At 42.9% G+C, this 26,594-nt stretch overlaps 1 protein-coding gene and 1 long non-coding RNA gene across 6 annotated transcripts in view; one reads left to right on the top strand and one right to left on the bottom strand.

Annotated features, from left to right (window-relative positions):
* The window catches only part of LOC111821411 (uncharacterized), a 30,190-nt gene extending 20,996 nt beyond the window's left edge, over positions 1–9,194 (top strand). The window contains exon 3 of the long non-coding RNA XR_002824840.1: positions 9,124–9,194. This is a non-coding gene — a long non-coding RNA (uncharacterized LOC111821411). The remainder of the gene's footprint in view (positions 1–9,123) is intronic.
* NTRK2 (neurotrophic receptor tyrosine kinase 2) overlaps positions 1–26,594 on the bottom strand; it is a 437,432-nt gene that overhangs the window by 258,716 nt on the left and 152,122 nt on the right. The window contains exon 15 of one of the 5 annotated variants that reach the window (XM_012556958.2): positions 14,157–14,865. The exons of 3 other annotated variants lie outside the window; for them this stretch is intronic. In XM_012556958.2, coding sequence (XP_012412412.1) covers positions 14,828–14,865 — 38 coding nt within the window. In that variant the 3' untranslated portion in view covers positions 14,157–14,827. Of the gene's footprint in view, positions 1–14,156; positions 14,866–26,594 lie in introns of those variants that run through there. One more of the 5 variants, XM_004381313.3, reaches the window with a different exon arrangement.

Here is a 26,594-nt window from a genome sequence, read left to right as displayed (position 1 = left end):
ACTGGGTAATATCACACAAAAACCCAAATCTTGCCTTGTATTGAAAAATCAGAAGATTTGGTAACTCTGAGCCTGCATTCCTGCTGAGCAATAACTGGCTTGAGGTGGGGGCAGCTATGCCCATGGATGGGGTAAGTCCCCACCCACCCACCTCACTCATTCCATGACCCGTCTTGTCTCTGTAGTCATTTGAGCTAGTAGCCTATGGCCTAGAGATAGGTAGGAATCTGCCATCAGGTCAACTCTGATCATGGCGACCTTATTAGGTACAACAGAATGAAATGTTACATGGTCTTGCATCATCCTCATGATCGCTGGCATGTTCGAGTCCATTGTTATGGTTATTGTGCCAATCCATGTCACTGAGGGTCTCCCTCACTCTTGGTGGCCCTCTACGGCACAAAACATGATGTCCTTTTCCAGTGATTGATCCCTGGATAGATGTCCAAAGCAAGCAAGGTGGATAATGTTCTGTTGTGATCCATAAAGTTTTCACTGGCTAATTTTCAGAAGTAGTAGATCATCAGGCCTTTCTACCTAGTCTGCCTTAGTCTGAAACCTATCCACCATGGGTGACCCTGCTGATGGCATAGCTTCCAGCATCATAGCAACACATAAGCCACCACAATATGATAAACTGACAGACAGGTATTAGAATCTATGGCCTTGCACATAGAAAGTACTCAATAAAGTTTGCTGAATCTGAATAAGGCATCATTTTTCTTGAATACAATTCAGCTCAGAGACTGCTGGAGAGCAGGCGTGAATAATTGTGTGAGAGGATGCACTGCTGTATTCTACTCCAACTCTTTCCTCATGCCTGGCAAGGTATCGATGTACACTTCCATAAACACTCCTCTGAAAAAATATGAATCAATAATGGGATCTGCCATGATAGGAAATTTGTTTGACAGGGAACACAAAATGAAATGAAATAAAATCACTTGTGGTTTGAGCGTGGAGGCGAGAAAAACAAAAACAAGTCTTAGTTTCAGACGTTGTTTTACGTTGCCATAAATAAAAGGATGGCTACGGCTCAAAACATGACATTTTAAACTTTTCAAAATGTTGACTTGCCCAGTCTGTGTGTGTGTGTGTGTGTGTTTTAGAGAATGATTATAGCTAAAGCCCTCCTAACCAATGCGACTGATGGTCACTTCATGAGGCAGAAGTTGCCCTGAGCACTAACACACAGCCGTCCAGGTAGGAGTGTTCAGGACACTGTGCAGAAGGGCCGTTAAGTTTTACAGACAAATGGGGAGCAGCAGTTAGCCAGCACATCAGTTAAGTCGCGGTCAGGTAAGACAGCTGTCACAGGAATGCAACTTGCCAACCTCCAATGACAGCAAAATTGACCAAGGGTGCCAGCTCTGAATCCCATCGTGTCATTTGTGCAGAAACCGTGCTTATTATGGGCTGCTCCCAGTGTCAATGACAGAGTGTAGGAATGCTAAGGCAGACCCAGCCTGGGAGACAAGGAGAGCCCCTGAGGGCCGACTCCGCCTCAAAGCCTCCCCAAGTAGATTTGCCTAAACTTCCTTAGAAGGAATGGCAGTCTAAGATGCTTGCACCCAACTCTCCCTCCTTCTCTCATTCTCTCAGGGTAGATTTGCACTGTAGTCTGATGGCTCACACAGCCTTCTCCTGCTCCCTCCCACAAGCATTTGTCCTAATAAAAATCCTCGCACCTCTAAATCCCATCTTAGTATGAGCTTCTCAGAGGACGTATTCTGTATTTGAAAATTCCTACCGCCTATACTTGGCAAAAGGAGCCCTGATGGCACAATGATTAAGGGCTCGGCTGCTAATGGAAAGGTTGGCAGTTCGAACCCACCAGTCACTCCACCGGAGAAAGATCCAGGTATCTGTTTCTGTAAAGATTACAACCTTGCAAGCCCTACGGGGCAGTTCTACTCTGTCCTATAGGGTCACTATGAATTAGAATCGACTCGATGGCAATGGGTTTATTTGACAAAAATCTGTCTACTCTACGCCAAAAATGGAGGTTCCTGATTTCTGTGTGTTGCCGTGAATCCAAAGGAAAAAACCACTTGCAAAGAGAATTCAAAATGAGCAGTTTTTAAGAAACTGAGTATGGAGCTAAGTAGAAGAAGAGCAGGAAGGAAGAAGAGCAGGAGGAGAAGAGGAGGAGAAGCAGCAACTCCCTCAGCAATTCCTTCTTTTTGACAATTTGCTGTTAAGTGGACGTAGAAATCCCCTGAGACACCACCTATTCGCACCCGACAAGTACACAGAGAAAGTCTATATACTCTAAGAAAACTCTCTGAGATTTTCTGGATTATTTGACTTGCTCTGGAAATCCCAGTTGTTAAACTGCCATTTTGGAATGAGATTTACAGTCCCTTAGAGGACTGCTGTCTGAAAGGTCCTTTGTGACCACAATGACAACCACAAGGTTATCATTCTCTACCGCCAAAACCTCAACATTCCAGATTTCATTTTTTGAAAGGAAGCATGCTGCTTGTGTGAATGTTAAAGTGCACTTCATAACCAAGAAGAGGAAGAACACAATAATTCTCTTTCTCTGTCTCTGTCTTTCACACACACACACACACACACATTCTCACACTCTGCTAAGAGGGTTAACATTAAAAGGAAACCTTCAGGGTAGTTACTTTATAATTCAGAGTAAAATACAAAAGGGGGAAAAAAATCAGCAGTGTCATTTATAAGCCCTGGAAAATGGGACTTTCCAAACTGTCATAAATAAGAAGTATTTGCCAAGTCACAAATTTTGCCAAGTTTGAAATCCACTCAATCTTTACATTTTGGAGTTCACAATGGAACACAAACCTTTTGGGATTTGTAATCATTTCTTCTCAGCAAAATTTTCTTGCTATTTATAAGGAAGTAAAAACAAAAAGCAAAAAAACAGAACATGGAAAGTTTTTAAAAAGGAACTGGTAGCATTTGAAGCACAGCGAGCATTGGGAAGGTGATAATGATATGGACAGGGATTAAACTCCCATTTCATCAACTAGGGCTTAAACTATCCAATATTCTTACTCTGTGTGTGTGTGTGTGTGTGTGTGTGTGAATTATTGTGTTTTTTCCTTCTTGCTGGTACTTATGTCTCTCTGTGTGCGTGTGTGTCTCTTTGCCTCTCTCTCTCACATGTATGTACATATATACTCACACATATAATCTCCTAAGGACATATTCCATCCAACCATTTTTTACTTCTTTAATGGCTAAAGGAGCCCTGGTGGCGAAACACTTAAGCACCTGGCTGCTAACTGAGAGGTTGTCAGTTCAAACCTACCCAGCAGCTCCTCAGGAAAAAGACCTGGCAATCTGCTCCCATAAAGATTAAAGCTTAGAAAACGCTATGGGGGCAGTTCTACCCTGTCATAAGGGGTTGCTATGAGTCGAAAATGGACTGGACAGCACCCAACAACACCAAAGATTAAGAAAGGAAGAAGTATGTTGGTTTGTGTTGAGTAGAGGGAGAACTAAAGGACAATGAGAGGGAAGAATTTAAAAAAAGAGAGAGAAAATAGAAAGAGATAACAGGTAATAAGGGCAGGGATACGTCCAGCAGTGTTTATACCAGTATCTGCTTATATCTGCAGCCCTGCAGGATGGCACCTCCTCCGTGGTTCCAGCTCTAGCTGGGCTCCAGTGATACTGTTTTCCTGGCCTGTCCCTTCAGCCGTAGAGGTGGTAAAGTCTCTGAGTGCCCCATCTCTTATTGATCCTTTAATCCTACCCACACCTCTGTAAGTAGTCCCTACTCTTTTTCCTTGACAGGACCTGAGACACATTTTAAATCCTTTAATATATTTTTTTATTTTATCTTTATGTCAGGTCTATTCAAAATCCAGTAGATACTTCCTAAATGTCAATTATACATAAGACAGTGAGTTAGGCACTGGGGAATACCACAAGAAACAAATCAGACACCCTCTTTGGCTTCACAGGCTATGGTTTAATGATCCAATGGTCGTATCTATAGTGTTGGCTGACTATCCGTCTGTCAGCTTGTCATACTGTGGTGGCATGCATGTTACTATGATGCTTGTAGCTATTGTACCAATATTTCAAATAAGCAGGAGGGTCACCCATAGTGAACAGGTTTCTGCAAAGCTTCCAGATTAAGACAGACTAGGAAGAAAGGTCTGGTGATCTACTTGCCAAAATCAGCCAATGAAAACCTTATGGATCACAACAGAATATTGTTCAGTATAGTGCTGGAAGATGAGCTCCCTAGGTTGGAAGGCAGTCAAAATACACAGTGGCCACAGCAGGGACTCGAGTGCCCCAACCATCATGAAGACGGTGCGGGTGTTTAGTTCTGTGTATGTGGGGTTGCCGTGAGTCAGAGCCTACTCAATGGCAACTAACAACAACAACATAATATTGGTACTTTTATTGCCCATCTGTGATACATGAGAAACCAAGGACAAAGAAATTTTAAGTAGCTGCTCCCAGGTCACACAAACCAGAGCTGTCTGACTATGGAATCCGTGTTCCTGGCCCTGCTGCCCTGAGGTGAGCTTTTCTCCTTTGCCCCTTGGGTGTCGCCATGGCTGAAGTTCAGAGAAAGCCATTAGACCTCTGCTCTGTATTTTGGTGGCCGTAATTCTTCCTGACCTGCTCAAACCCAGTGTGAGCTGGTACTACCTGCACCCAAACTCAATTTAAGAGTATTTAGAGAAGAAGGAAAGTGGAGGCTTAGTTGCTGTTGTTGGGTGCTGTCGAATCGGTTCCAACTTATAGTGACCCCATATGACAGAGCAGAACTGCCCCACAGGGCTTTCTAAGAAGCCCTGAGGGTTTTCTAGGCTGTGAGTTTTATGGGGACAGATCTCCAGGTCTTTCTCCCATGCAGTCGCTGGGTGGGTTCAAACCACCAATCTTTTGTTTAGCAGTTGAGCACTTAACTGTTGTGCCATCAAGGCTCCTTGGAGACATAATTGGCCTTCCCCAAATCCGAGAAAATGCAAAGAGGACAAGCAGTCAAGGGAGCAATCTTTGAAAAGCCAGAAGTACCCTTGCAGGCTACATCCTACTTCAGGTAAAAACTGAGAACACCCCAAAATATAACGCAGTGCTGGCAATTCTGTACCGCTCACTCCTACTCAAGGGGCTTTAGGCGAAATTGCATGAACTTACCTGAAGCTGAATTCTAATCCTTAGGACAAGCAGTCCTTATCTAATTGTTAAATTTTTATTTAATGATTTAGCAAGACTGTGACAGGAATTATTAAAAAGGGAAGAAAGTGTAGTAAATGAACACGAAAGAGGTTTCTCCTTTCCTCTTTTGAAACAGAATAAACGTGACAGAGAGGCAGAGAGAGGGAACTCACTTTTCATTAGTTTATGGTCTGGCAGAGATTTTAATTTTGTAAACACAGGCCCCGGGGCCTTGGGTGTGTGAGATGGGACTTAACCAAATGATTGGAAAATTAGCATGTGCCCTTGGCAGTCTCTTTCAATCACCGACTGCCAGACGGGTCATTCGGGACAGGAGCATCGATGTGACTGAGCTGCTCAGATGCGCGTCTGCCGCTTGGTGTTTCCGAGGCAAGGAGTGGTTCTGGCATTTGCAGCCACCTCTTTCCGATGTCTGGGTTCTCTTCAGGGAGGTGGAGGATGTGTCTGCAAATGTACCTTCCCCCTACACCCCCCTGCCAGCCCCACCAAGGTGATTTCCCTCCAGATCACTCATCTGAAAGTCAGGCCTGACGCCAAACGAACAGGAAGTACTAAAGTCCAAGACTAATGAGAAAATTCACTTTAGAACCATCAGAAACAACAAATCCACCTTCAGTTACAATGGACAAATCAAACATGCTCTGGGTTTTCACTAGCTGATTAGCACTGAATGCATACTTTAGGCAACTCCTCCGTTTCATAAGGTGAAATTTTAAAAAGCAAGTGCCAAGTTCATTACTGTGCCACATAACTGCAAGTCAAGATCTGCAAGGGCTTTGTTAGTGGCACCTCCCCAGTGATCTAAGCTCACCTTCCATTTCTGTTTGCCACAACGATCATCTCTGCTCAACTGTTAGTGCAGGTAGGTGTGACCACTGGGCATTTGCACAACCTGATTGTGAGCACCTCCTTATAGACTGCACCCTTCACAACTCGCTTGCCTCGCCCTAGTCCTGACCCAGTCTGTACAGGGAAGCATTAAGAGCACAGCTCTAGAGCCAGCCTGACTGAATTCAAGTCCTGGTGTTACCACTTGTGAGCTGGGTAACTTGGGGCAAGTCCCTGGGTGGCTCTGTACCTTAGTTTCCTAATCTTTAAAATGTAAGCAATATTTGCATCCGCCTTGTGGGGTTGTTGGGAGGATCGAAAGTGAACACAAGAAGCACTTAAGACAGTGCTTGGCACAGTGAGAACTCAGTAAAAAACAGTTGCGGTAGAGTCGATTCTGATACATGGCGACCCTCATGTGTGAAAGAGTAGAACTGTGCTCCACAGGGTTTTCAGCAGCTAATTTTTCAGCAATATATAGCCAGAGCTTTCTTGCCAGGCACTTCTGGGTGGACTCAAACCTCCAACCTTTCAGTTAACAGCCGAGCATGTGAACCTTTAGCACCACCCAGGCCCTCTGAGAACTCAGAACACATCACTTATAATTATCTCCTAGACCCTGTGACAGATATTGCTTTCAAACTAGTAACAATAGCAAAAGGGCTGTAAATTGAGTACCAGTAAAACATCAACGCCACTAATTTAAAACGGTTCAACAAGAAAAAAAAAAGCTTAAATTACAAAATATTCTTTAAGAAATGAAAGTTTATTACTTCAAACATGAAGTATTTCCAACTAGGCCAACAAAGTATTACCTACTAGAGCTGTAAGAGAAACTACCTCAGTAAGCAGACAGGCATAATCTAGTTAATTGTAACTCATTGCTTGAAAACACTTGTTTCTAAGGCTTGAAACAAGTCTTTTCTTTTAAACAGTTTCTCAGCCAACTTGTTTGTTATTATATTCTTAACCAAAGATTAGATAATTGAAAAACTAAACTTAATATTGACCCTGTCCAAATGATCAAAACTTCTGCATCAATCAAATGAGAACAAAAGAGGCCAACCATATTTGGAATAAGATATTCAATGCTATTTCTTCCAGAATTCTCAAGTCACAGAGCATTGTTCAAACTCATCATATCAGCCCAAACAGACCGAAGCCTCTTATTTTACCAAAATCAAGTTTGAGATAGAATGAATGTAGAAGAATCACCCAGTCACAGAGAGGGATCCAGGAGCAGAATGGTGATAACTCCAGAGAAAGGACCCAGTGGCCTTCTCAGTCTGGGCCACGTCCAGGAACTACCAGGGAGCGGAGTTTCCTTTTGTGTGGACTCCGTTCTTGGCACACACACATCAGCACATGATCAATAGATGCACAGGACTCTGGTTTGTGGACACGTGCTGAGGCACAACTGAAGATCCTTCTAAGTATTATTATTAGCAACACTGTCTCCCCAGCGATGTGCTAAGGGCTTGCTTTACATGCACCATCTCAATGAACTCTCACAAGAGCCCAGTGGGACAGGTACTCTTGTTGCGATCATTTTCTCACTTTGCAAATGAGGAAATTGAGGAATGCAGTGGGGAAATGACTTCCCCATGGTCATACAACATGTGAGTGTCACTGGGATTCAAAAGTGCATCCTCTGGGTCCAGTGTCTACCACCCCCAACACTCTATTACACAACCTCCAAGCGCCAGACAATTGTTCTCAGCTCAACAAATTTAGAAGGACATGTAGAAAAAGCACAAGTCCCCAGCTGTAAGCCTGAGGCTCCCATAAAGAGTCAGTGTAGTTGGTCTGATAAAACATTAGGTCACACTGCATTATTTTATTCAATACTGAGTTTTCAATTTGTAGCAAAACCCCTTATCTTAGCTAACCAGTGCTGCCATAACAAAAATATCACAAGTGGGTGGTTTAAAGAACAGAAATTTACAATCTCACAGTTCTGTCTGGAGGCTAAAAGTCTAAATCAGGGTGTCGGTCATGTTGATTTCTCCAATGGGTCTCTCTCCTTGTTTCTGGTGGTTGTTGGCAATCCTTTGCTTGTAGACAGGCCCTCACATGTATCTGTCATCCCCATGTATGTTTGTTTCTGTGTCTATTCTGTGATTTTTATAACTTAGAAGTGATTAGGTTTAGGACCCATCCTACAATGGTATGATCTCATTAACATAAAAGAAACCCCTGCTTCTAAGGGGGGTCATATTTACAGGAATAGGGTTAGGATAGGACTTCAACACATATTTTGGGGGGACACAATTCAATCTGTAACACCCCTTCAAGGTTATCAGAAGGTGAAAGTAGGCTCTAATGAATCAAAGCTGGGGTTCTACAGACCTTAATTTTAGGTCTTAGACTAAAAGAGAAAAAATGGGGAAGGGTCACTGTGGCAGGTATAGGGATGGAGACAAACGGGATGTGAAGTATTGACCTCGTGTTAACAATTATGGTTCCATGTTACCTTATGCATATGTCCTCCTGTCTTCTGTTCTCTTACTCTTTCCCTTTTATGAACATACAAGCTATCATGTTCATTCAACCACAAACCCACGTAGAAGGCTGGGACAAAGCACTGAGTGAAACCTCTTGATGGGACCTTGGTCATTTCAAGTTTTTGGAATTCCAGTGGACCGTCGTATGGAATGTGTTTTTTTGTTTTGTTTTGTTTGAATCTCTTTAAGCTTCTTCTTTTTTTAACATTGGCTTTTAGTCAATAAAAATGTTTCCAATGTAAGAATCAGTAAACAATAAATATATAATCCACATTGACAAAAACTTTAAAAGTCCTTTTTTAGGGGGTGATTTATTCAAGAATCTATAGTGGGTTTGGGACTCCCCAAAGCTCTCAATGATGTTTCTCACACCTTGCTTTTAACCCTTGTAGTTGTGACCAGCAGCAGTGACACGCAGGGTGATGGTCTGTGTTTGGGGAGGGGGAGGGATACAAGGGTCTACAGAGAGTGCAAGACACATGGAAATGAATTATAAAACTTTATTGGCTTGTTAAAAAAATGAATGAATTTAGCAAGTACATTTATGGTCTATCCACATTGTTAAAACAGTACTTAAAAATAAAATAAAAAAATGATTATCCATTATTTACAGGAAACATGAAAAAATGGCTTTAAAACCTGGAACACTATGAGGGGAACACAGCATGAGAATGACTCACAGGCAGCCTATGGATTACAGCAAATGGCTTTGAACACAAAATGGGTGAAAACAAGGCTTTGTCTTTCTCGGGAATCTCTGGCTACTTTATGTTTGTTTATACCCAGTGCATAAATGGACTGTCTTGACAAAAAGTTGATGAGAGATCTCTGTTCTTTCCTTGCCTCCCCCACATTTGCTGCATGAAAACCAAGACTCTAGACACAGACAGTGACTTCGGGGAGGGGTGAGGATGTCACCATGTTGGGGTGCTCACTGATGATCATCCTAAGTCGGCACTGCAACATGAGCCTGAATTAAACTCCGATTGATTTCATTGTCAAAATCAGATTGTCGGGAGGTTCCACTGTCCATGAAGACCAAAATGAGGAAATGGGAGGAGTTAAGAGCTGCACTGTGTGATGGCCGTTTGCATGCAACTTTCTGGGTTGGGGATTCTGTCAAGATAATTCAGTTTGGCAGCACCCTGCAAGTTGGGAGAGTTGTTAACCTTCCCAGGTGCCTTTGCATAAATCTGATATGGTCTGCAGGTGCTAGAGTTATGTGAAGGAGTCCTTGGACGCTGGAAATAGTTAACATGCTCAGCTTCTAACTGAAAGGCTGGCAGTTCAAGTCCACCCAGAAGCACCTCAGAAAAAAGGCCCGGTGATCTACTTCTGAAAAATCAATCACTGAAAACCCTATGGGGCACAGTTCCACTCTGACACACGTGGGGTTGCCATGAGTCAGAATCCAATCAACAACAACTGGTTTTCTTTCTTAGGGGTATGCGAACATAGCAGAACACACTTATTAGAATGGCTACTTCTGACTTTATTTCTTTCTCTTCAAGTTGATTGAGTCGTATCACTGACCTAGACTAGAAATGAATGGTAATCCTGGAGTCAGGTATAGCCCAGGTGGCTGGGTGCAGCAACCCTGTGACAACCCTTCTCTTAGTTGCTCCCCCTCTGTCTAGATTCTAGACAAAACAAGATGAAACAAGATCCCCTCGTAGTGCAAAGGAAATCGATCAGAACCAAGAAAGGAGGTATAGATAGAAAACACCAAAGCAGGTGGAGGTGAATATCACCCACACTACCATAGATTGGGAGGAGAATTAGTAAGGTCCTATCTAGTACTTTGATTCCCTTTTGCAATGAAGGGGAAAAAAAAAAAAAGAAAAGTCACGTGTGTTAGAGTTATGCAAAGCAACAAAAAATAAATAAAAAATAAACTACGAGTTTGCTACGGAGTTAACTTAGGATGTAAGAGAAAACAAAAAACGTCAGAGGTTTTAAGAGAATAAAGAGAAAAGAGGAGAGAGAGAACACACTGGCTCTCCATCACACTGGCTCTCACGCCTGGCAGGGAGACTGAATTCCTGCCCTGCACTCCTTAAACTACGGGGGTAGTGATGGTTCAGTGGTAGAATTCTCACCTTCCGTGTGGGAGACTCGAGTTCCATCCCAGCCAATGGCTCTCATGCAGCATTTGCTCCCGTTTTGCATAGGGTTGACATAAGTCGGGAGCCGACTCAATCTCAGCTAATGACAATTCATTAAGCTTGGAGCCCTGGTGGCGAAGTGGTTAAGAGCTCAGGCTGCTAACCAAAAAGGTTGGCAGCTCAAATCCACCAGCCACTCCTTGGAAACCCTACAGGGCAGTTCTACTCTGTCCTATAGGGTCGCTATGAGTCGGAATTGACTCCTTGGCAACCGGTTTTCCAACAGGTGTTTACTCCTCACATCGCTGGTAATTTATGACCTCTGCTCTGAGGAGATGCTGCAAGCATTAACCACTCTGGATATAATTCAGGATTACTTGGAGAGTTAGAAGCCAAAGGCAGATTTCCTCTGTTACATACTTAGCTTTGTCTCTGTGCTCTGTGCTGTGGGGGCTGGCATTATCTTGTTGTAGTCCTTGTTGCTTATTTCTGGAAAGATAACTCAATGAGTCAAAAATGAATTCAGACCCTGTTGGGAGACCAGGACTGAAAGCCCCAGAATCAACTCTCCCTTGAGTATGTTGGGATTCCTTCTTACTGTTGAGAGATGGACCTTCTTAAGCCTCATATTGTTTCTTGTTTGCTGTTGTTAAAGGCCGAGACCATGTACCATGTCTGTGTGGTGACAGCTGCTGTTTCACTTTCTCAGCTTCCTTAGTTGGTCTCTATGGCATAGGACTCAAGGGTGGGTAAACAAGACAAAGAACCTGAACCACACCTCTCGAAGATCACACTCCTGTTTTCCATTTACCAATGTCCACACTGATATATTAAGGACCCCGTGTGAACATGGGGGGAGCCCAGGTGGCGCAGTGGTTAAGAGCTCAGCTGCTAATCGAAAGGTTGGCAGTTTGAATCCACTAGCCGCTCCTTGGAAACCCTATAGGACAGTTCTACTCTGTCCTATAGGGTCACTATGAGTTGTAATCGATTCGACGGCAATTTTGTTTTTTGATTTGTGAACATGGGGCTATGCATTTTCCCCACCTAAACCTGGCTGACACTGAGTGGGCCAGGATAAATGGACACTGGTGAAAAGAAATTCATGTCAGACAAGGCAGGAGGAAGCACTTACTAGAATGTTCTGGGCACACGGAAGTGGGACCCATCAGGGAATAGCAGGAAGACATTGTGCCAAGACAGTTCCTGTGCAGGTGAGTGCTCAAAGGCTCACTAGCTGGGCAGAAGTCGTAGGAGAGGAGCAAAGGTAAGTGAGATGCCAGGTTGTGAACTCAATTCCTTAAGCTTGTTGAAATAAACCTCTCAATATCAACGGCAGGGATAAAGAAACGTGAGTTTGCGCAAAAAAAAAAAAAACACAAGGATGAGTAAGAGAACAATGACAGCGTTTCAAGACAACAGTAACAAGCTGGCAGCCTACAGACATGTTCGGTTGGCCTACATAATGTTTTAAAAATAACTGAGCCAATTTTTTAAAAATAGGGATGCTTCACACAAAAATTCAAGTCTCGGGTCTCTCTGAAAGAGTCAGAAGATTTGGAAGCCTGGGCTCACATTCCCCTGAGGCACACGCTGGCAGAGGTTGGGTGGTGGCTGGCCCTCTGGGGGTGCAGGCACTTGCCCACCCACCCACCCCATTCATTTCAGATACCTGCCCAGTGCTGGTGTTTGAGATCCTTCTCTTAGGATGACAGGCCTGATTTCAGCAAAAATGCAGCCTGTCTTCTGTTAATGCTGTGAAAAATACATGATGTATGCCCTCAGAAGGCGCTAAACAGATTTTTCATAGGACCCACAAAAAACAAAGGAGGAAAGAGGGTGGTCTAGTGCACAGAAATGAGAATCTGTGTTACTGATCATGGTCTTTCGGGATTAAAAAAATGAAAAGCAAAGAACACGAGAACCATACAGAACAATTTTCTAATCGCCTGCTGTTTCTCAGCGTTTCCTAGGAGATGTCAACTGCTGTTTGATATATTAAATTGCCTTATCTGTCCACTTCTCTCCATCTTAAAACAAAAATCTACCCTGAAACCCTTCTAGCTATTGAGTACATTTTTTTTTTTTTTCTTTGCCTTTTGGGTCTGGGAAACTTAACAAAATAGTTCTTAAACAACTCACCTCCTTTTTATGGCTCATGGAATAACAGACAAGCTTTAAAAAAAAAGATTTGTACCAAATGGCTGATACTTAAGAACCTTTGCTGTATCGACAACCCCTCTCTAGCTCAGTTTGAATTTCATGTTTCTTTCAGTGGTCAGGATTTCTGCAATTAGCTGGCCTCTTTGTAAATCAACACCTTTGGGAAAGATCCGAATCGAAGTAGTGACAGGAACTGTCATTTGGCAGCAAGCAAGAAAATGGGAACTTGGAGAATATTCAGACCTCCTCATTCTGAGGGCCACTCAAACGTCTTTTTGGAAAGAAAACTTTTGAGAATGGGCAGCCTGTTTATGTTTTGGAGAAACTACCCCTCTTTGTGGCATGAGTATGGAGTAGCCAAGTTCAGTGCTGTAATCCATAGGTCTCTGTGAAATGTCTCCATCAAGAAATAACATATTTAGCGGCTAATGTAAAAGATACAGTGTAAAATATTTATCACGGATACTCATTTTATAGCAAGTGGTGCCTAAATCGATCCTGGTTTATTAAGATTAATGCCTTGGTTACACAGGATTCAGAATAATGTCTCCAAACATGTTGGACTAGTTAAAAAACTATAAATCCTCAAAGCTGAACTGCAAAACTTGAACAACTATTTCCAGGAAAAAAAAAAAAGCATTTTTTTGAAAACATCAGTGAGTTTCCAATTCAGCCATGGTGTATATGTGCATGTTCAGCCGTCAGAGCGGCTTGCGTTTTCAAGGGAAATTCTCCAAGCCTGGTTCTGGGGTCCTCTAACCAGCAAGTGATAAGGTGGGGAGGGTTGGGATGGGAGCTGCCAAAGCTCTCTTCACAACAGGGACACCGATTGCCACCGTCTGCAAAGACTGAACAAAGCTTATCAAGGTCACTGTGGTGGTGAAGGGGGTGAAGCAGGTGTCCACAGGTAAGACTAAGGGCACGCAGGCATCTGTAGCTCCAAGGCTGCCCTCTCGGCAATGAAACTGGACATTATAAAGCATGTATTCATTAGCGACCTGCCACGTCTCAGCTGCTTGGGTCAGGAAGAGCTTTCCCGTCCTTGAAAACCCAGCAGCAGGGCAGTATGTTGTATGGGGACTACCCTCCTTAGAACCTACTCTCCTGCTCACAGCAGGCCAGCTATTCCGCTCGCAGGCCTTTGCAGAGCAGAAAAGCTGCAGTTCTGTAATGGAAACAGCATGTGATGTTGCGGCCTTCTCACCTGGCAAACTTCTAAAAGGCAGGTGGATCACAGAGGGCAAATAAAAAGGGACAAGGTTGTCATTTCACCATATGCATATGTTTCACGCTTTAGTTTTTCTGAAACTGACTTGGATAGCCTAGCTTCTTCTTCTTTTTTTTTGTTTAATTAAAAAAAAAAAATTTTTTTTTGGCCTGCTGATGAACTTTAAGGAAATCATTAGCATTGCATAGCTCTGAAATCTAAGCCAAAAGTGTGGACCTTTATTGCCAGTGAAGAAAGAACCTTTCAGTAATATCCAAGGAGATGGTATATACACTGTGTATAGATGGAAAAGTCAAACCGTCTGAACTCAGTACAGATGCAAGAACAGAAAATGATGCTGCAATATGTGTTAAATGTAGGTTAAATTGTTTAGTATGCACTTAACACCTGTCACTAAATTTAGATTTTTTTTTTTAACTTTGCAGTTCACCTTTAGTAAACAGAAGCAATAACAATCAATACATTTCCAGCGTGGTCAAACAGCACAACTTTCAAAAGAGAAGCACAATCCAATGAAATGTCATTTTGATTTTGTATTTGAATCATTGTAAGAACAGAGGAGAAGCATTAATGTAAGACGTTTTCTTGAGTTGCTGGTTAGCTGCCTGAGGGCTGCCTGTGCACTGGTGTTACCCAAACAGCTCACAATACATGCAGGCTTGGCACTGTACATCCTTCAAACACCACCCACATCTACCAGAAAACCCCAGACAAGCAGCACTTCGGGGATAAGCCAACACCATTCCCAAGAGTCCAGCTTAGAGGACAGCATCAACCAACAAGCACCACAGCCCTTTTCTCTGTCTTTTCCTTTATTTCAGTTACCCATCCAGTGGGATCTTATGAAACAAAACAAAACCTAAAAGAAACACAAAATAAAACGTAAGTCATGCTCAAAAGAAAAACCAATGGAAATTAACATACAAGTACAATCACTTTCAAAAGAACATAATGAATAAACATCAAAAATAAGACACCAACATGGAATACACTTTAAAACATAAAGCAATGTGTAAAAACTGAAAACAGAAATTAGGAGAAAATGTGCATCTCATTACTGAGCAACTTAAATTTAACACTGTATTTTATATGGTGCCTGATACACAGGAGGGGAAAAGGATTTCTGCACACAGCTCCATCCACAACTGTAACAAATGTTAACACCTTAATTTAAGGAGAAGTTACAATATAGATGACCCCTGAAGAATTTCTGTATTATTTGTCTATATAAGGAAAAAAAATTAAATTCAGCAACAAATAGCCACCTAAGTCCTGATTATCTTTTCCTGCCTAATTTTACCAAATTATCTCTAAAATAACTGATGGATTACTTAGCAAGAGGACCCCAGAACTGGCTGGGCTTAACTGGTAAAATACTGGATCACACAAAGATTTAGATGGTTTTTCCGGAATCTCAATATTAAATAATTAATTAATTGCCTAAAGTTAATTAATCATCATACTGTATATACAATACACATCTGTATGTAATATCTATTATATAGCATATACTATAAAGCATACGTTGTTGTCAGGTGCCATCAAGTCAATTCTGACTCATAGTGACCCTATATATATATATATATATATATATATATATATATATATATATATTATATATAATATACAAAATATATATTATACGTACATATTATATATATAAAACACATAATATATGAAACCTAATATTAATTAATTCTGAAAACATTTATTGTGCACTGACCAAACAGTGGACACTGTAATACGTGATATAAAAATGGAGAAAACAGAGTTTCTTGATCTCAAATACCTCATTGTCTAGCAGATGGAGAAAGACAAGTAAATAACTCGCACAATAAACAGCTAATCTACTTTGTGCTTTGTGCCAGGCTCTCTTCTCAGCTCTTTGCCCAAATCATCCCTTTTAGTTTCACAATAACGCTATGACATATGTTCTATTATTGCCCCTTCTTTACTGGTGAGGAAACTGAGACCCAAGTGGCTTGCCCGAGGTCCACAGCTAGTGCGTGATGGAGACCTGATTGCGACCCAGGAATTGTAATTCTGTAACCTCCCTGCTGGAGCCCTGGTGGCACAATGGTTAAGAACTTGGCTGCTAATCAAAAGGTTGGCAGTTCAATTCCACCAGAGGCTCTTTGGAAACCCTGTGGGGCAGTCCTCCTCTGTCCTATAGGGTCACTATGAGTCTGAATCAACTCGATTGCCATTTTTTTTTTTTTAACCTCCCTGCCAGGTTGCTATGCAGGTTGGGGGGGGGGGGGGGGCATGAGCAGAGTACCAGTAGAGTACAAAGGAGGGTGTGGCTGGCTCTCCAAACTTGCCTATGGAAACATTAGGAATAGGAAGAATTCTATTACATAGAATCATGTGCGGAATTTTCAATAACTATCAAATTCATAAATGACAAAATAAATGACGAAGTAGAAACACCCAAAACATTTGGAAGACACTTCTAAACTCAACCCTCTAGACTCTCAATCTTCCTCAACCTGGTGTCTGGTCTGCCAAGTGCTGGTGTCATCTGCCTCCTGAGTGGTAATTACCACCACCAATCTGTACCATCATTCACAATAACACTCCGAGAGTCTACAAGCTCAGTTTCTGTGGCATTTCTCTCTCCTGCCCTTCCAAGTCTGTGAGAAAAAGAACTCAGTACTGACGCCAAACATCCTTTATGAGTTTATTCACCCACAAAGCACGGAGAATTTAGGAAGTGGTGCTGATTAATTCTCCTTCGTGTCTTTCTCTAGTCTCTTTCTAAATGTTTAGCCTCCAGGCAAACGTAAGCAGCACTTGGTTAAGAGTGCACTATGGCAAGTAGGACACGTGCGCCAAATTAACAAACCAAACACCTTAGTTACTCCTTAGGGTTTTAAGAGGGTGGAACCTACATTCTTTCCCACTGAAACAACAGGATTAATCTTAGGATGGCAAGTTTGCCAATAAAAACAGGAGAAATCTGGTGATACAAACAGAAGATATCACTTCCAAAACAAAAAAGATTTATTGATTCAATATAGTAGTTTCTCAGCCCATTTCATTCTGAAGGGGATTTGATTTTAGAAAATAACACAACAGATTAAACTGCTAGTGCAAGCCTTATTACCAGTGGGTTTACGGCTCCGGAATTCTAAGGTTTACAGGTGTCAGAGCGTTTACAGCAAGAACCAGATCACTTTTTGTCTCCATTTGCCCTTTTCCTCCTCCAGACCCCCCAGGCTCTGTAACCACTCCAACTGGAAAACGCCATTTGCTCTGTTAGATGCAAACTCTTGGATTACCATTCTCCCAAACAGTAACTGCATTTGCCCATATTTAAATAGATGTCACCACCACTCGTCTGTCAGTTTGTTGTACTGTGGTGGCTTGCTTGTTGCAGTGATGCTGGAAGCTATGCCACCAGTATTTCAAATTCCAGCAGGGTCATCCACGGTGCGCAGCTTTTAGTGGAGCTTCCAGCCTAAGATAGACTAGGAAGAAAAACCCGGTGATCTACTTCCAAAAAATCAGCCAATGAAAACCCTATGAATCACAAAAGAATATTGTCCCATATAGTGCTGGAAGATGAGCCCTCCAGGTTGGAAGGCACTCAAAGTACTCAGTGGCTGCAACAATGAACTTGAGCATGCCACCTATCATGAAGCTGACACAGGATCAGGCAATATTTTGTTCTGTTGTACGTGGGGTCACCATGAGCCACAGCCAACTCCACAGCAAATAACAACTGCTAGATGTCAAGTGTCTCTCTGCAGCATCCTTCTGCTTCGTTCTCATGATACATCTGCCCAATGGAGCAGACCTCAGCTCCACACACCCACAAGCCATAAAAACAAGTGAAGCCACCATAAAAACCCAAGTGACATCCTCCTCATGAGGAAAAGCCAGTTTACTACAACTGTAAGCAACAGGCTCTCACCACCACCCCCCGAACCCCCACCCCAGGAAGGCAACTCAGCCTCCCCTTTGGTATCCCTGATCCTCACATACCGTTCATACATTAAAAAAATCCTCACATATTGAAAAATTAGTTATAAAAATTGACCCTTTTCTAAGAAGGAGTCCTGGTGGCAGCTGGTAACCAAAAGGTCAGCAGTTCAAATCCATCAGCTCCTTGGAAACCCTACAGGGCAGTTCTACTCTGTCCTATAGGGTCGCTATGAGTTGGAATCAAGTTGACGGCGATCAGTTTGTATAAGAAAAAGTATCCAGTGCTTCATAGTAAAATTCAATCAGGGCCCCAATTTATGTGCCAGAATCTCACGACTTTTGCCCTCTCACAAGAAACTCAACAGAAGACCACAAAATGATATCAAACAATAGATAATTATTTTCTCCTAGTGAGGGGAAAAGTTTTTAGACCACAACAAATGGCTGAACATCTTGTGAGTTTAGCAGCCAAACGAGCTGTCTAGCTTATGAGCCTGAAATATAGATATTTTGACAAAGTGACATTCTGAAGCATTTGCAGCATTCCGATGGTGCACATGCGGGAGCAAAAGTTACCGCGAGACGAGCTCCTTTATCAAAAATGACTTTGGGGAAACTTTGCCACCGCTGCTGACAACTAGCTGAGCTAAGTAGGAATAAAGAGGAAGCAGGTGCTTCTGAGAGATGTGACATAAAGCTGAAAGCAGAGAAGGAAAGAATGGATGTGGCCTAAAACTCAATCTCTGCTAAATGCTGGTTTGGGATCTTGAAGGGAAGGAATGGGGTGGGGGTGGGGGGAAGCCTTGAAGGTCAGTGAAGCCCTGAGCGTTCTTTACCATCGGCTCCCAACCCATTCAGATTTATTTACATTCAAAAGTCCCCACATTTCCCTCCTATTACTCAGAAGCAATCAGCCATAAAATGGCAAGGACCCGCTGTATGTTTAAATTAACAGCAATTTATCCAGAGCAAAAAAGGAAAACTGCTGAGTCGAACGAAAGAGACAGGAACGGAAGAAAGATGCAGCTGCTATCTAAAAAAGCAAATCTTATCACGTTTGTCATTTGGAGAGTTCAAGTAGAAAACTGCCAGCTTTGGAGTCTATAAGGCACGGAGCCGCTCCCCAAACAGGTGGAGGCTGGGGCGCCAGTGCAGCCACTCACCTTCATTTGAAAGCAATGTGATTGCTTCTGCAGCCTTCTGGAAAATGTTTACTAGTTAAAATGGAAGAATAAATACCTCAGGTTCTCATAACATGAGATACCTAGAAAATAGTGGGTTTAAGAATATTTCCATCACAAAATTAGATTTGATCTAGGTTTCACTTCCGCTTTATTTCAGCACCTGGGCTTAATTAAACACCTAGTGTCCTAAGCTGACATTTGTGGAGCACTTAGTATCTGCTGGCTGTTGCACTAACTCTCCCTTGCTCCTGCTTTTTCTATCTTATAGGCAACTCCCCTGGTCCACATGGCAGGTCTGATACATCCCAGGTCACCAAGAATGGAGGGAGAGAGTCAAAATTGAAACCCAGAACCTCTGGACTGTCAGATCATCCTTTACAAAGGTGTCACCTGCGCCTGTAGCAGAAACTTCCCACTATATAAGTTCAGGTCCTGTTGCTTTCTTCTCTGAGCTCATTCAAAAAACTGCTGAACCACCCCCTCCACTGACACCAGACACTCCTTTGGCTTCCAAGCATGTTCTTTGTCCACACATTCCCTGCTCCTGAGGCCTCCTTCCATGGGAACCAGGCTCCCTTATAGAAAGAAATCTTGATTATTCCTTAAGGTGCAGGGCAAGAGGCTGTTCCTGCCAGTATTCAGTTCACCCTCCTCTGAACTTCTACAACATCATCTTCCACTTATGAGGCCTTCTTTTGTACCTTTTCTAAACTTGTATTTCCTTTCTCTTTGCTTCCCCAGGCTGTACACTGCAAGCTACAGGAGAGCAGAGAGAACATGTCAGTACATCTTCCCTGCCCAACGCTGCCTCACACAGTACCAAGGACTGACTATATTTTCAGATTCACAATAAAAACCAAACAAAACAAAAAACTCAATGATGTCGCTGAGGCAATTCCAAACTCATGTTGACCTCATGTGTTACAGAGTAGAACTGAGCTCCATAGGGTTTTCTTGGCTGTAATCTTGCTGAGAGCAGATCGTCAGGCCTTTTCTTCCATGGTGCTTCTCGGGGGGTTCAAACTGCCAACCTTTAGGCTAGCAGTCAAGCGCAAACCATTTGTGCCACCCAGGGACGTCGAAACTTTGAGTTGTACTGGAGAATTTTGATGTACGCAACAACAGAACCAAAATGGGGGGAAGGGAGGAAACAGCGCAATGTAGTATCTATTGCTTCTCATTAGTAACTAAATAAACCGAGTCACTCCAAAGCTCCTGTGCAAAGTCACATCTTTACTCAGAAGTATAGTGAAGTCTACAGAGTTAGACATATGGACCCCCAGTGAGTACATCCTGAAGCATTTTAAGCTCCTGGAGAAAAGGTGCTAGACTTGCTTTAGTCTCATTCTCACTATTATCAACATTACAGTGGGCGTGGGAGTGGGACAAAGGAAATTACTCTCCATTTATTAGCTGGAGATGAAAATCTAATAATAAGCGGCTGAGGGTGCTCAGCTGTCAAGGACTGTAAAGGAAAAGCTCAATTTTTACTTTGCAACATGAAGCTTAGTTGCAGTCTGAAAATTAAAGTAGGAAACACAAAGTTCTTGGCATTCCTAGAATATGCAAGGAAAGCCAAAGTTATTGCACAATTAAAATTCAATAATTCTAAGAAGGACGTGTTCTGACCATCAGGGCGTGATGACTAGTATCCAAGGACTCAACAATGACTATTTTGGAGATTTCAAACAGGATGAGGTGCAGATCCAAACACTGAGGCCATTGTCTCTATCCAGGATCACCTAAAAAGGCTTTAAGTGAAATAGAAAAGACGGAGTTTGTGGTATGAGAGGCAGTAAGATGCTCAAGGAGCTTTCACTGCAACCACACTGAGATGCCCAAATCAATCTACTGTTCTCCTGTAGTATCCACCTAGCCTCTGGACAGCTTCAGTTAACTTGTATTGCAAAATATATAGGGTAGTTCTTGGTAGATGAAATAACATCTTCTTAAAGATACTGTTCCTCAATTCTGAGACCAGAGAAGCTGATCAGTGACTCAAATATTCCCCATGGCAATGTACATATATTCCATTATACAAGAATGTATATCTTCTGCTGCCACCATAGATTTTGCGCCTAAATTTATTCTTGCCAAAATATTCTAGCCAGTGGTTTTTCATAGTATATGAAGCCAGAGTGCTGAACCTACAGTGTCCAAATGGGATGTAAATGGCATAAATACGATTACTCAACTAATGTGTAACTACCTAATACCTGCAAAAGACCTAAGACATACACAATGGGAGTTGCTTGACTCTGCGTAATTATGGCTGAAACTGTCGGCCACAGACGAAAATAGATTTGGGAATAAATTTCTAGAAAAGTAAATAATGTACACAACAAGTAAGGGAAAAGAAATGGACATGGATGAGTTAGTGTCTGTCTGATGATGATAAGGATTATGATGAAGACGAAAAGCAAGAGATGAAAGGAAGGGGAGCAGGAAGGGGGGGAGGAAGAGTAAAAGAGAAAGGAGTTGCTGTTGATGCACTTCACAGAGACGTCAAGCATGTAAGGAGAGTGACCACAATTATTGAAGAGTAAAATAGAGATAACAAGGCTCCCAAGAAGGAATATATTGAAGCTGGCCCTAGAACAAAAAGAGTAGGCAAATATTAAACTTGTCATGGAGCAATACTTTTTCAATGGGCACACAACCAATGCTTCAAAAACAGAGTTTGGAAATCTTTAGCATTTTGGATCTTTGCTAAGAAAGCAGTAATAGCGGGACTTTTGTGTGCAGTGTCCCTACATGCTGTTGCAAAGTCTAGAAGTCAGCTATGCAAGTGGTTCCAATTAAGCAGGAAGCAGGTCAAACAAATTACCTTCACTTGAACAGAGGCACCTTATAAATTCTATCTCCATTTTAATTAACCAAACCAAGCAAATTGCCTGTCAAGTCAATTCCGACTCATAGCAACCCTATAGAACAGAGTAGAACTGCCCCATAGGGTTTCCAAGGCTGTAAATCTTTAGAGAAGCAGACTGTTACATCTTTCTCCCACAGAGCCACTGGGTGGGTCTGAACCACCAACCTTTCAACCTTTCTGTTAACAGCCCAGCACTTAACCTTTGCCGCAACCAGGGTTCCCAAATAAGTGACTAACCAAAAAAAAACACCAAACCCGTTGTCATTAAGTCAATTCCAACTGATGGTGACCCTACAGGACAGAGCAGAATTGCCCCATAGAGTTTCCAAGGCTCTAGTCTTTACGGAAGCAGACTGTCACCCACATCTTTCTCCCATGGAGCGGCTGGTGGTTTAGCAGCTGAGTGCTTAACCACTGCACCACCAGGGCTCCTCTACTTTAATCAGCTAAGTGCAAAAGTAATGAAACCTCAGCTAAGAATTAAGTATTCCAAAATGCAAAACAAAGATAGGTGATGTTGATAACCCCTAGGAACAGACTACAATAAGCATGAATTATCTGAATCTTCGAGATAAAAAGCAATATCTTTATTCTGTCTGACAATGGACATTTTGGAGGTATGCTGCCATCAATGATCAGGAGTGGACAAGGTGAGACTGCCAAAGTCAGTGTTCTGAGGACTGAACTAAGGTTTTTCGAGGAATCTAGCCCATGGTGGGGGTGGGGAGGGGAGCTCTGGTGGCACAGTGGTTAAGAGCTTGGCTGCTAACCAAAAGGTCGGCAGTTCGAATCCCCCAGCCACTCCTTGGAAACCCTATGGGGCAGTTCTACTCTGTCCTATAGGATCACTATGAGTCCTAATTGATTTGATGACAATAAGTTTGTTTTTTTGGTTTAGCCCATGTCGGGGGTGAGGGGGTGGTAAACGTCTTGCCTTTCACACGGGAGACACAGGTTCAATTCCCAGCCAATGTACCTCATGCGCAGCCACCACCGTCTGTCAGTGGAGGCTTGTGTGTTGCTATGATGCTAAAAAAGTTTCAGTGGAGCTTCCAGACTAAGACAGCGTGATCCCCAACCAATCTGTTCTGCATGGGGTTGCCATGTTCGCCGGCAGCTAACAGCAAAGCCCATGTGGTGACTCCGGAGCCCTGAGGTGCTTTCCCCTCCCCACATGTTGTTGCATTGTCTCCCCTCGCTGTCCAACCTTCACAACCAAGAATATTAATTGCCTGCTGCCCAGGTGTCCGGCTTGCAAAGTGGTGGGGCCACAGGTCCACTTCCATGGCTCTGCAGACACACGCCTGTGACCATACAGGCAGAGGAAGCTCCAATCTTCAAAGATTCTCCCCTGGCCTCAGCCTTTTACCCAGACATGTGGATGTGTCCAAACTCAGAGACAGATGGAGAATATGGGGGGGGTGGGGGTGGGAAGGAACTTCACCCAAACATGCCCTTTTTCTCTGGTGCATTTTCCCCGGAACAAGTGCTTGCAGAAGGACCAGACATTACCTCCAGATATTAGCTAGACCGAGAATCAAAACTAGGAAGAGGCCTGCATCTTTTCCACAGCACCTGAGAGGAGAATGGGATGTTTAGCAGGGTAGCTGTGGATGGATTTGGCACTCTTGATACCTGGGAATGCTGGGTTAGAACTGTGATCATCCTGCCCTTGGTCAGTCTATCTGGGCATTACTTGACACTTCTCTATAAAAAGAAATAAGAAGTCTCAGACTGGACTCTTTGCAGCGTATCCAACTTAAACCCCAGTGATTATCCCTTGTCCTAGTGCTATAGATTGAATTGTGTCTCCCAAAAAAGATACAAAAGAGGAGAAGACAGACAGAGGGAAGACAGCCACGTGATAACAGAGGCAGATGCGGCTACAAGCAAAGGAATGCCAAGGACTGCCAGCCATCACCATAAGCTGGGAGAGAGGCATGGGAAATCCTCTCCATCAGAGCCCTCAGAAGGAATCCACATGGTCAATACCCTGATTTTGGACTTCTGGCCTCCAAAACTGTGAGACAATAAATTTCCGACCCCGGCTTGTGATACTTTGTTTCGGCAGCCCTGGGAAACTACTGCATCTAGCAAGCTGTATAAGGGCATCTCCCTGAATTGCTCATCAGTCAGAAAGAGTGCTCATTCATTCACGCCACCAAGCAGGACCCACACCTCTAACGTGTTTCTGCACCAGGTGGAACCCTTAGGGTTCTGCCAGAACTGACAAATCGCAGAGCACACTCTGAATGCTTAGTTATCTGACCCGTTTTGAAAAGCCTCATAAAAACAGTGAGCCTAACTGCAGATTCTTAATAGGAAACTTTAAAAGAGCAAAGTCAGGTCCAGGGCCACAGTCTTACATGCATTCAGACTGATGTAGCCAACAGAACCCCAGACTTGACTTATGTTCTTGACTTCTACAACTGTGGGGAGAACCCCACAGCTGTAGAAGCCTGTGTGGTTAGTGACATTTTTATTTGATCAAAAAACTTGTTTTGAAAAAGGCCCATGCTCCCATGAGATCCCACCCCATTGTCCTAACACCTCAACAAGGTCTCACAAAAGCCCGACGTCTGCCAGCCTTAGTGGTTTTACACAACAACACCCCTTTCTGTAAGACAGGAATACTCTACTCCTGATTCCTTCATGTCAGAACACAAGTCTCATCATTCTTTGGTTCATGTGCAATTTTAAACGTAAAGAAAACTCTGCATTTTAAAAGGCTTGCTTGAATTTTTGCACACACACACACAGAGCAGATTTCACAATTTATTTTTCTCGTTAAATAAGGTATGAATGGCAACTTACTAGCTGCTGTTGAGTTGCCCCCGACTCATGGTGACTCCATGCACAACAGAACAAAATGCTGCCCAGCCCCAACTATGGCATATCAAATAAAACAGCTTTGTTAAGAATTATTGCAACCACCCTAAGAATCAATCAGAACCGAGACACTGGAAAAACAATGTAGTCTCAACTTTTTTAAATGAAATTTTAGTCTCTGTAAACATCTGACATTATTTTAAGGAATTTTTCCAAACTTACAGGAACTCTTTGCTAAGTCAAACTGATTAAAAGGGGAAGGCTATTTACCTTCTAAGACTACACGCATTCTCAATTAAAACAGGAATCATCATCCACACCAAGCCCGGAGAGGTATTCCAAGACAGATGTGATGAGGCAAAGGCATTGCCTTACATGAAAACAGTATAAATTTAAAAATGTCACACAGATAAAAGGACAGACTGGAAAGACATGTGCACAGCTGGAATGACTGGATTATAAATGCGTTTTTCTTTCATTCTTCACAATTACAGCCATTTACCACACATCATTTAACTATACATGATCCTAGAACTTTACTTACAGCTGCCATTGAAATTAGAATTTTAATAAGCACAATCTCCCCACAGGTTTATCTTCCCTGGCGATTGCATGCTAAAGGGTTCATTTCCACAGCAGTACCTAATAGGAAATCTCCTGCTGGCTGGCTGGCTGGCTGGTTCCACAGCAAGAAGCAGCCAGAAGCTAGACAGACCTGAGTTTAGATCCTGCCTCTGCTGCACGTGAGCAGTGTAACCCTGGCCAAGTCCAGAATCTCTCTGAACCGCAGTTACCCAGCTCTAAAGTAGAGACAAAAAAAATCTAACATGTAGGGTTGTTGTGATGACTAGAAAGAATATAAATACCTAAAAGTGTCCATGGAGTCCCTAGGTGGTGCAAACAGTTAATGTTCTTGGCTGCTAACCAAAAAGTTGGAGGTTCACGTCTCCAGGGGTGCCTCAGATAAAAGGCCTAATGAGCTAATTCCAAAAAATCAGCCATTGAAAACCCTACGGAACACAGTTCTACTCTGACACGCATGGGGTCTCCATGAGTCGGAGTTAACTCCACAGCAACTGAATGTTACATACAAGCTCCTCAACACGGGGTGGTTGGTGGTGGTGCTTCCATTTTACATGAGAAAACATAAAGATAGAAGGAGGCTAAGTGATCACTTTCTGTTTAACTTAATTTCATGTTTCACTCATGAATCACACAGTCATAAAACCCCTGTCTTAGTTATCTAATGCTACCATAACATAAATACTGAAAGTGGATGGCTTTAACAAACAGAAATTTAATCTCTTACAGTCTAGGAGGCCAGAAGTCCGAATTCAGGGTACCAGCTCCAGGGGAAGGTTTTCTCTGTTGGTTCTGGGGGAAGATCCTTGTCATCAATCTTCCCCTGGTCTAGGAGCTTCTCAGTGCAGGCACCCTGGCTCTAAAGGACACTTTTCCCCTCCTGATTCTTCATTCTTGGTGGCATGAGGTCTCCCTCCTCTCTGCTCGAGATTTTCTTTTATATCTCTAAAGAGACTGACTCACATGGAAGCTCCATAGACACATCCAAACTCCCTGAGGGACTGAATTGCCAGGTGGAGGGCTGTGGGGACCATGGTCCCAGAGAACATCTAGCTCAATTGGCATAACACAGTTTATAAAGACAATGTTCTACAATTTACCTTGGTGAGTAGCGTCTGGGGTCTTAAAAGCCTGTGAGCAGCCATCTAAGATACTCCACTGGTCTCATCCCTTCGGGAGCAAGGCAGAATGAAG

Source organism: Trichechus manatus, unplaced genomic scaffold (genome assembly GCF_000243295.1).
Source record: "Trichechus manatus latirostris isolate Lorelei unplaced genomic scaffold, TriManLat1.0 scaffold00082, whole genome shotgun sequence".
NCBI lineage: Eukaryota > Metazoa > Chordata > Mammalia > Sirenia > Trichechidae > Trichechus > Trichechus manatus.
The sequence above is the reverse complement of the archived record's forward strand: the minus strand, read 5'-3'. Positions and strand labels throughout refer to the sequence as shown.